At 33.2% G+C, this 12,041-nt stretch overlaps 1 protein-coding gene across 13 annotated transcripts in view; it reads right to left on the bottom strand.

Moving 5' to 3' along the window:
• Nucleotides 1-4,268: 4,268 nt before the first annotated feature.
• Nucleotides 4,269-12,041, bottom strand: part of LOC143255888 (uncharacterized) — a 75,040-nt gene continuing 67,267 nt past the window's right edge. For all 13 annotated transcript variants that reach the window (XM_076512251.1, XM_076512255.1, XM_076512263.1 and 10 more), the window contains one exon: nucleotides 4,269-9,088. In XM_076512251.1, coding sequence (XP_076368366.1) covers nucleotides 9,069-9,088 — 20 coding nt within the window. In that variant the 3' untranslated portion in view covers nucleotides 4,269-9,068. The remainder of the gene's footprint in view (nucleotides 9,089-12,041) is intronic.

Here is a 12,041-nt window from a genome sequence, read left to right as displayed (position 1 = left end):
AAAAAGGAAAACAAACTTATATATCTAAATATATCTGCATAAAATGTTTGTTTTTGAATTTCGCGCAAAGCTACACCAGGTCTATCTGCGCTAGCAGTGCCTAATTTAGCAATGTAAGACTAAAGGGAAGACAACTAGTCTTCACCACCCACTGCCAATTCTTGGGCTACTCTTTTACCATCGACTGACCGTCACATTATAACGCCCCCACGGCTGAAAGGGCGAGCATGTTTGGTGCGACAGGGATTCGAACCCACGACCCTCAGATTACAAGTCGAATGCCTTAACCCACCTGACCATGTCGGGCTGCATAAAATGTGAAAATCTCAATTTTTTTTATCAGTAATGACCAGTACAAAAAAATGCAACCATGAGACAATTTGCATCACCTCGCGTTTACATAAGAGATCTTCAAAAAGTTCACATTTTCCGATAGATAGAGAATAACTTGATTCCTCGAAGGTATGTCACTAGCTTTGAGCTAACTTCCATCTAAATATCACACGTTAAACTTGAGCAGCACTTTTGTATGATGACATCATCATGCAACAATAGCTCTCTACCAATAGAAGGTCGACACAACCTCTTTGCACAGTAACCATTCTTAAGCTCTTGCACTCGGTGCAACTTCATTCTCAGATGAGTCAAGAAAGTGCACTAAAATCATGGGAGGATGGAGAGATGTGAGGAGGTATCTATCGGAAATGCACTTCTGGTGAGAAAAATGCTAACTTCTGAGATGATACTTCATCTCTCCACACAGAATAGCTATAATCCCATATTGAAATTGTGGACAGACTGGTGCAAACATTCAACTAGGATGAGTTACCTTAAGAAAATACCCAAAAGGAATGACCATGGAGCAACACCCAATGTCAAGGGTTCCATAAAAGAACAGTTGTAGGAGATCGCATTTCAGTCTTGCATATTGTATAATACTGGTTCTTTCATTGCCATTCTTGGTCAAAATATCCAAGGTTGATGATGAATGAGATATAATGGAGAATTTTGGAATATTGGAGAGAAGTGAAGAAGAAAAGCCATGAATGAGGACCTGAATAATCCATCTGTTGGCCAAAAAGGGAGACCAAAGGCTGGCAAAGCAAGACATACAGGTGACTAGTAGGTCAGACCTGAAAGGACAGTCAGCAACAAGACGAGTGATGATCCTGATGTCTGGAAATGATATGGCAGGAAGAAAAAGATCGAGAGGCTGTAAATGGTAGAGGAGACACTGACAATGTAGGCCTAGGGGCTGAAACAGAAGGGAAAGTTAAGAACAACAGTAAACCAAGAAGGACAATGAGAACTGATGCACAGCAGCCTCAAACTGAGTTTTCAGTCAGAAACACCTTCAAATATCTTTGGACAAAAAAAGGGAGCTCAAATGGTAAAAATGAGAGAATTAACTCCACTAGAAAATTCATCCAGAATATGATGAGATGCTTCAGAAATAAGATGAAGGGGCTAGAGGTAATGTAAGAGGGTGGTAAGAAAGTGATTAGGGTGTCAAACTGAGCATTAGAAAGCGAATAGGAAGTTAAGGAATCTGCTCTTTCATTCCAAAGTATAAAAAATAGGTTGAAAAGATAAGGAATCAAGAAAAGTAAACAACATAATGTAAGTAAGCGAGGCCAAGAGTCAAACAACTAAGGAGGATGAGCCATGTAAATTGTTTAAGAAATGATTGTTTGAACCCCAATATTAGGTGAGGATGGTAAAACAAGGTGACTATGAGAATGAATTCCATGAAGTATTCAATGGGAAGAACAAAAACACAGAAGAAAGTGAAAAAAAAAACATACCTGAGAAATAATTTAAAAGGTTTAGCCTTTTCCTCCACATATAAAGCTGTACCTATGATAAGCCTTTGTGAGGGAAACTCCTGGTCAAAATTATCATTATACTAGTCATGTTTGAACTTAAGTGAAACATCAGTCAAGTGAGCATAAAGAAGCCCATCACCTTCTGAACAACAACTGTCACACCCAACACAAACAGTGAACTTGTGCATATGCAGCCAGTTTTCCTTAGATGCACATGTCAAAAGAAGTGCTTTGGGTTACATCAAATTATGCTAAGTGCAGTCCATCTGGGAAAAAAATATCCTGTGAAAGTTCCTTGCAACAAATCTAGATATCAACAAATGTGGTCCACTGGGGCAACAGCTTTAGTTACATGGAAATAAGACAAGTGCAGTTTGCATAGGCAAAAAACATCCAATGGAAGTGCTGTGCATTAGAAATATATGATCAACAAGTGCACTCTGCCTGGGTAAACATATCAAGGGAAAGCACCTTAGATACTGGATATTATTGCACAATTCATTGTTCAGTACTGTAATGATTATAACAACTAGAACCCTCTTCTTGCTAAGTGGATACGAATGGGATAGAAAGTTATAATTTATTAAACTCCCACTCTGGAGGAATCCTTCACAGTCCACCACTCCAGTGACTTGCAGCTGGAAGCAGTAAAAAATCTCTTGCACCATTATAAGCATCTTCTGAAGGGAAGATGCACTGAGGAGTTCAGAGGAAAAACATAACGAAGACAGTGCAATGGGTGTCTATTATTTCTTATTATGAAAAATAGATAGGCCCTGATTGTAGAAATAAAGGGTCATTAGAGGTAGGAATAAATTCTCATTTGCTTTACTCACAAAGTCTGTGAGTAAACCTTTTACTGTGATAGACCTTTATAAATGAAATTAGTAACTTCTAGTAATATGAAAGATGTAAAGTCCACCGGAATAAGTAGGAGTTACAGTACTGTGGGAATTCATAATGGGTATATTGAAAAAAAATGTTCTACTTCAGTCTAACTGAGAACAAAACAAACAAACAAACAAACAAACAAACACACAAGCACTCATTCAAAACAACACCAAGGAAAAGAACTATTATTTCCAGTGTAATTTCTTAAGGGAAGGTTGTGTCACCCTCCTATTGAGGGAGGGCTATTACTAACACAGTTCACATTAAACATGATTTCTTCAGTTGGAGTTGGCTTAAGGGTAGTGGTATGCAAATCTTAGAGACAGAAATATGAGGGATTAAGTTATTATGTGTGAAGAGTTGATACGTTTCAGAACATAATAACTTACTGTAAAGAATAATGTTTTGTAGTTTTTCTCTTAAAATTTGAAATTAACAAAATATGTATGAATTTTAATTCATGGATAAAGTGAGATCAACAATAGGTTATCTAATTTGATGTTTTTTTCTACACTTAATATGTCTCTTAGGAGTAATGGGGTGTCTTTACACTTTGTTGAATACTAAAAGTGAGTTCAATCCAGAAGTTTCTAAAGAGGGTGATTTTGGGTGCATCAGCTTTATTTATTAATTGATAAACTTTTAAGTGAAACACAGCACCCTCAAGTCTCCATACTTGCTGCTACTAAGATCTACCCAGCTGGGAGCAGATTTGGTTTATATAAAAAAACACATTATCATCATATTAATTAATCACTTGCCAACCTTTTATTCTTCTGCTATCAACTTTTTTAGTTTTCAAATGAGATGTAAAAAAATATCACTTGTAATTTCATAGTGAAAGTCGGAGTATTATGATAGTCAGAAGTAGAATAAGCAAACAGTTGGAAAGCAGCTACAGGCATAATACCATAGTCAACTTGCTGCACAAAATCTACAAAGGTAGTTCTAAATTGTATCTGAATACCTCTGCATATCATTTTAACTTCCATGCTTCTTATGTTTAGCTATTAAGCTCATGATTTACTTAAGAATTTTGGTCATCTTACCACTTCAAATCACTTTTCACAGCCCCAGTGCTAAAAGAGCACAGGAAATGACTTCTTTTTAAGCCAATAAAAATGTCCAAAAAAATCTGGTTCAAAATAAGAAAAACCAGATTGTCTAGTTGTTGGTTTTTCAACAAAAATATTCCCCATAAGGGGCCTGTTAAACAACAATAATTTTATTTCATAGGCACAACAAATAAAAACTATAAAAGCAATTGAGCATTTTGATAAATTTGCACACTAATATTAACTAACATTTGAGGTTTTTCATGGCTGACAAATCCAATTTAGGAAAGAACTAGAAAAAAACAAATTAAAACTGAGTATCAGAAATAGTATATACATATATACATTCCAACAAAAAAACATGACTTGATCCCACATATTAACATGGCTATCATGATTTCTATACATAAATATAAGCCACAGTTCCTCAACATGCTACAGTAGTCACAGTCCCAGCAGATAAATGCAATAAACAGAATAACCCAAACATGACAAATTTTTGCTGACCACAAATCCTTGTTTTTATTATAATCTTATGGCTGATAACTCCTCAATATTCAAACTAGTCTAAGACCCTTCTGAGTAAATAAAATATGGGAAAAATAATTGTTACATTTGTCTAAACCTTGGATCTAAAGTATTAGAAACTTCCATTATTAAGTCTGAGAATGGAACCTTTAAATGAATATGAGAAACTACTTAGGAAGTTTTGGGGTGAAAAGATCAACTTTCTATGCTAAATCCTGGATTTTAACCCCTATCCTTTTTTTAATAACAATCTTAAAGCTTTACTAGTAACATCTTTCCAATCTACAGCCAAGAAAAGCTATGATAAGTAAGGCAAAATGAAATATCAATGCCCAAAAGTTCTGATTTTAACTTTTAATTATCATCCTTTAATTCTGCATAGCTTTTTATTTTATTAATTTGTAACAACTGATTCTTTTGTAAAACAAAACACAGATTTCAAAAAATTGAAAGAGAAAAAGGATGTTCTTTTGGATACAAATGCTGCTCTATACAACATGTTAGCTGACAACCAAGTCAGACATCCCTAAGGTTTTAGTACATCTATTCCTAACTTAAAATTGTTAATCAACACCATCTATGAGTTATTTTTAAATCAAACAATGGAATTGACTGTCACAATTATAACACTCCCACAGCTGAAAATGTAGATCACATTCAGCAGCTCACATCACAGACCATTCCCATCTGTTGCATGACATACTATCTATCAGGCCACCAGCAACTAAAATTAAAGTGAAATGTGTTTTATGGGATGACATACTTACTCATCAGTGACAATAAACAACTAATTATGTTTAAGAGAATTCCTTACGAGAATAATATTTACAGTCTCAGGTATCACATAAATAATAAAAAAAAAGTCTTAACTCAAAAATATGAAACTACAACATAAGATTTTATGAATAGCATATTGGAAGTAAAACCAATCAAACATCAAAATCATAAAACACTAACCTGCCAAAATTTGAGTTTTTTAATCAAATTATCCAATAAGAAAGTTAGTTTTAGTCTGCAATATAAATAACATTATTGTATGACTAGTGCATATTATTGAAAGTACCAACAACACTTCAGTTAAGTATACAGACACTAATCTTTAAACAAAATCAAGTGACATAAGTCATTTTACTTAAAGATGTTATTAAAGTTAATCTTGCTTAATTTTGAATAAATCCTAGTAAAACCTTAAAAATATAAATCTTTCTATAATTGTCTTTCATAATATAAATGCGTGAGTCTAGAAATACACACACACACACATGCATGCATTTACAAAAAGGGTAGATAAAATATGAAAAATAGTAGTTAAAGTAGACTGTATCAGTACACTTAATGAGTGGACATTAAGAGTTACACTAGTTTATATAACACGGTTGATTTTTATACTTCTATACTAGTATAGTTTTCAACTGTGCTACTAATCAACTTTTTAATTTTGTTCTTTACTGCTATAATGGAGGCTAGAATAGCTACATTTGGGAGCTAAGGTTGCCATGGTTACTCCCTGTGGTAGGGCCTTAGTTTTAATTTACTTTCATTTTATATTTCTTGAAGAGCAGAAACCTTCTCCCTACTAACTGCAGAGAGTGAAGTGATGTGGAATGATGTAAACAAGAGCACCCACATTTCACTCTTCCAACTTACTTTTAACTCTTTTTTTAGTTATTTTGTGTTTGTTCTTCTTTCTTTAAGATGTCAAAACTTGTAAAAAAGTTATTTCCACCACAATGTGGAGCCGACTTTTACAATCACCCCCTTTATAAAACCCAGGACACATCTTATATTCCACATTATAGTTTGTGTCATAGTGATCTTTTTAATTTATACAGCATTTTTATTAGGTTGTTAAGGCCCATTTTGATAATTAAAATATATGTATAGTTGACCAGTTTGTTTGTTGAGGTCAGAAGTTCAAGATCTGCCTGGATCACATTTTCTTTTTGTGAAGAGATAAAAAATAGTACCATGCAAGATATTATGTCAGCTGTCATTTAAACCATTTTAGTACACTCTAGACACAGTTTATCAAAAAATTCTTTTAAACAATCAATTACTCTTACATACAAGATATTTTGTGAATTTTATGCATACTACCTATCCACATGAGCAGACATGAAACATAAGCCAAAAGCTCATCTGTTAAAAGAGAGATCTAACTCCATATTTTATAAAAAAAGTCATTCAGAGGGTTATCTGCTTTGAAAAGACTATTCAGTTTACTTAAACAAAAGCAAGAAAGAAGTAATAAACCATTTCACATGCACTTTTCTCACAACAGTAAAAATACTTAAATAAATTCAATACTTTTCTAGAAAATATATTTAACATTACCAGTTAATTTAGGATATCATGAAAGTTTACTGTTTGTAAAATCCAAAGTAAATCTGCATTAATCAGTTAAAAATATAATAAACTGTATCTTAAATAGAAATAAAACAATATATTACATTAACAAAAAGAAATCTGATTTAAAATTAAATCACATCTTAATGAAAGCTGCCTCCTATTTCATTCTTTTAAATTTATTCTTATAATATGAAAGTGATACATAAAATGCACTGCTAATAATCAATTTTTATGTATATATATATATATGTATATTAAACAAGTAGAAAATACAAACCTGCTTGTCAAATCATCTGAATTACCAAGGTCTTTATAAAATGGTGAGTTACTTGTGTTTAACTTGAGGTTAACTGAAGCAATAGCTTTGCATTTTGATGTATAGATGTAAAAAAGGCCATACAATACATGCATAAATAAAACCTGCATATCACTTCACATTAATATAAATTTTCTAACAAAACTGCAGATTACTAAAACTATTTTAAAACCTCACTGTATTTTATTATATCTTAGAGCATGTTTGATGTACCTAGAGCATACTGAATACAGTATTTAGAATATGTCAAAAATAAAAGATTAACAATTTTGATGCTGGTAATGTGGCTTAATATTTTGTGAAAGAAAGAAGAATCCGCATTTAATACTTTACTGACCACAAACCATGGAGACCTTAAACTTACGACCAATACTCTTCTAAAAGCTGTTAAATATTGAAATGTCAAAAAAATTAACCAAAACAAAACGATTAAATCACTCTTACACAAATATGATGACAAATGTACAAGAAAAAAACAACAACTAATATTACATTTTTTCTCATAATGGTAAGCATAAACTTTGTATTAAAGGACCTAAAACCATATAAAAAAATAAACTATATTTCAGACACCATCCACTTTGTACATTTCAGACCCATACACAAGAAGAGTTTATATGGTTTGAAAAAAAAAAAAAAACGTTTTTTAGAGTGAGAAAAAATCATTGCTGAAGAAGATTCGACTTTATCAAGTTTAAAATGCAATACTAGGCTTTTTACATCTCCACACTAGATATAAGCAAAACAAAATGTATGTCAAACCATGGCTTTTGACCACACAAAGTGAGATTCAATCAAATCCCACATGAAGCAACAGGATGGGTATTAATTTGTATACATATTCAAGTCAACTCATCATATTTCACGAGTAGAATACTTCTGGAACTATCAAAACCTGCCATTCAATAAACTCCTCAACAAATGAATTCCAAAGTGTTAAATGTTCTTTCAAAATTTTTAAGTAAAAAGGTCATAAATACAAAATTGGATTTTATGTTTCAAGAATGCCATGCAGATAAATACATTCCAATAATTTTATAATACTCGATATTATTTTTTTCTTTCAAAATTCTAATTATTACTCAACATAAACTAATATACAAACATGTACAAATCATGCAGGCAACAAATAATAACGCACTAAAAAGAAAAAAACTGAATCCACATGTTTTTAATACTAGAAAACTAAACATTAGTAAATTTTAAAAGCATTAAATATATTAAGTGTTTTACAATAATGACAGAATATAACAAGAAACCTATCTCAATCAGTATATACTAAAACTTTATATCACACTCGTTTTATTATTTAAAAAAAAGATTAGACCAATCTTTTGTAGCCAAATATACAATGCTGTTCTGAAACAACAGTTTCAATAATTTGTTTTTTCTCAACCTGTTTAGAATATGTATGTGCTAAAAATAGTTACTAACAAATCTAAGGCAACACATCAAACTACAATTACTAAATTTTGCAATACAAATATCATAGTAGTAATAGCAAGATTTAAACTGCAAATATTAAGCAACAAGTGAACCACGGGACCTTTTTTCTAAAATTAGTTTTCTTTCCTTTCTAAAGACCACAAGAAGTTGAGTACATACATAAAACAATACAAAATAAAGGCTTCTTGTGAGAGAGAAAACAAGAATATGATAAACAACTGTGGGTTTTAAAATAATACCATGGCACTTAACGGCTTTATATGTATCTGATTTCAATCATTTGGAAAACCCCAAACCACAATATATGTACATTAATATTGTATAGACATATTGTTTTAAAACTCGAAACTCTAGCCACTGTACAAACAACAAAACACTTAAATGAATAGCATATACCTTAATATTTTACAAATGTTTCATTCACATGTACTCTATACTACTGGATGTATTATTCTCATCTATAGGTCACAGGAAGTCTACCACATAGCCTACAAATATTGTGTAAAGCTGTGGTCATTACACAATACACTTCTGTTTAACCACCATGCTGAAATACACACACATATTATGTAGAAATGTTCTTGACTAGCTAAGATTTGCACTTCATTTTCCTCTGCAGGATGTAACTGGACATATTACACTTAACTTCACAGTGAATCAGGTTTCTGGGATTAGATCTAAAGGTAAAGAAAATACAGTTGAAGTGACTGAAAACTTTGTTAGGCATACTTGTTATAATTGCTTAAATCTATTTAACGAAATGTAATCTAATGTGAATAAGTGCATTACTATAAACAGTATTTTTACAAGTTAAAGAAGCAGCACTTTAACACAAATCATTCAACCACCACAAAAAATAATTTCAAAGAAAGTATGTTCTTGATCCTGGTCTGTCCTCTAAGCACTGATTAAAATATTTTGCTACAGTGCACCACTCTTTATACCCCATAAGTTTTGTGCTATTCCAAAACGTGCTGGTCATGTGTTAGCTCTTCACCAACTATACTGCATCAGCTATACTGGCACAGTTAGTTCCTGCTACTATTCCAAGACAATCTTCACTTTTGAGAATTGGCAGCTATAAACTATAAACACCAGTGTTTCAGTGTAGAGGAAGGGTGACAAAGTGGGTGAAAGGAGGTAAATACCTAGAGTAAATACATTTTCAGGAAGGTGTAAGAGAGAACTTAATGCATATATGAACAAGGAAAATGTGGCATCGGGTTAAAATGGAGAAATGGATAGGGCATGAAGAACAGACTGAAATCCAATATGGCAGAACAACGGACATGGAGAATGGACAAGATAAAAGAAACAGAAAAAGAGAGAGAAACACAAGGGGAAGAGAAAGCTTTAACTTGAAACAGTTGACAAACTATGATCAAACAACCAGATGAAGAATTGAGAAAGATAAAATTTCAAAGAATATGAGGGGGGGGGAAGCAAATGGACTAGGATCTGAAAATAAACCACTGCCTTTGATACAAAGAGGAGGAGGAAATTCTAATGGAACAGAATAGGAAAAATACTAAATGAGGGTTAAATCCCTAAGACGAAGCAAGGGACAAAACAAAAACCATACATAAAAAATGAAGTTTAGTGACATCAGAGTGAACTGTGCCCAACTGCATAGTCGGAGGAAAACTGGGAAGGAGTGAATGTTGCTTCAGTAAGAACCAGAGCAGAAGGAAACATTTTCTAGCAGGACAATATGAAATAACAAGCAGGATATGACAAAAGTGGTCTGGATAAAGGAAAAAGATTATGGAGAGGAGTCTGATCAAAGGGTAGGCATACAACCACCCACCCCTCAGAAGTGGGAGAAAATGGTTCCAAACCTGAAAAACTGCCTAAAGGTCCAGGATGTTGAAAACAGAGATCAGCCTCCTCAACAGCCTATTGATCAAAAATCTCTTGAGAATCAAGAAAGGCCCTCTAATCTACCAAGGAAGAATCAGTAACATAAGAGACTCCAGAATAGACGAAGTAATGAGACCCACTCCCAGCAAGGTCAACCCTAATTCCAGGGGGAATGGTAATGGAATGGTCCAAGGGATCATGGGAGAAGTTCTATTGGTTGAGAAGCATCTACTGAAGAGAATGAATGTAAGCTTGACCTAAGGGAATGAACACTTTCAAGGAAGCCCACATCTCTAAAAGTGAGAGAACCTTTGCAGTGAGAAAAAGAGAAGGTGGGGCCATTGAGACTGTCTGATTTATATCCCTTAGCCACAGTTGAGAGAGCTGGGTTTGATACAGATGAAAATGGAAGGAAAACCTACAATGGAATAAAATATTGAGTAGGGTAAAGAATGAATTTCTCCAACTAGATCAGAAAACCCCACCTGATTAGCTTCCAGGAGTAAGCACAAGCCAGTCATCCATGAAAAGAGGAATTCAAAAACTCAATGAGTGAAAATGAGGGGAAAAAGTGTACCACTTGACAAGACACATGGACTCAAAGAAGAAACTAATAGCAACACCTGGAATTAGAAGACACAACCAATGATACTGAAGCAGTTAAAATATGAAGATAGGCATCATTCATGACAAATTGGTCATGAGAGTCTTGAGGCAAAAATTCCTCAGAGTGAGTGGTAGGACTCCATGGTGAAGTAAGGTGGCACCAGATAAAAACCTCAACTGGGACAGGTCTGTTGCAAGTCACCAATCTCCTATCTTTTCATGGATAACAAGTAAATGGGAGTAAAACCACATTTGAGTGGGTAACCCCATTTGACATCCCCTTTGAGTAACAGGTCATGAATAGACTAGGCAAGATGATTGGAAGTAAATGGAACCCAAAGAACTGCTGTGAAGTGTAGCCAAAAAGACATAATTGAAATATTCTTAGAGAAAGTACTCATTACCAATGGACTAACAAAACCTAGAAAGTTGTAGAGTTTACAAAGTACATAAAAATAATGAACTTGCAAATCTATAAAATATGATCTAAAACATAAACAATATGTGAAGTATAAAAACTGCTAAAGGAATTTCACAGGTAAAAGACAAATAAATACAGAACTTACAAGTTCACTCACAGAACTAATAAGACAAAGGACACAAAAGTATAACATTCTTTGAAGAACATGAAAATTAAAAGATACCCAGATAACAATAAAAAAACACCCAATCAGATGCGACTAGTAGTAAAGAAAAAGTAACTAACAAACAAATGAACACAAACAGTGAATGGAAATATAAAGAACAAACCAACACACCAACAAAACTGGCCAACATTACAATTACTCAAACAGTAACAACTGTGTAAATCCATACATAAACTAAAAATTACACAAAAACAAAACAATGTAATAACCAAACTCCAAATACAAATTTAAACTGAAGAACTTAAATAGTAAAAGAAATATCAATATCTAACTTACTAAATACAGAGCAGAGAAGACATGAAAGACTTCAATTATATCACAAAGAAATTAAGTCGATCACCACAAGATCACATAAATTTGCTAAATGTGGATATACCTACTGGGAGTGAGAAATACATGATGAAAAACAAACCACAGATCTCCTGGAAAAAATAGCAATACCTAACTCATGAAATTACTTGGGGACATGGTAACAGGTGCAAGGTGCCACAGAAAAAAAGTGACAAAAAAGGATGAT

The sequence above is a fragment of the Tachypleus tridentatus genome, chromosome 7, assembly GCF_004210375.1.
Source record: "Tachypleus tridentatus isolate NWPU-2018 chromosome 7, ASM421037v1, whole genome shotgun sequence".
NCBI classification, from domain to species: Eukaryota; Metazoa; Arthropoda; class Merostomata; order Xiphosura; family Limulidae; genus Tachypleus; species Tachypleus tridentatus.
The sequence above is the reverse complement of the archived record's forward strand: the minus strand, read 5'-3'. Positions and strand labels throughout refer to the sequence as shown.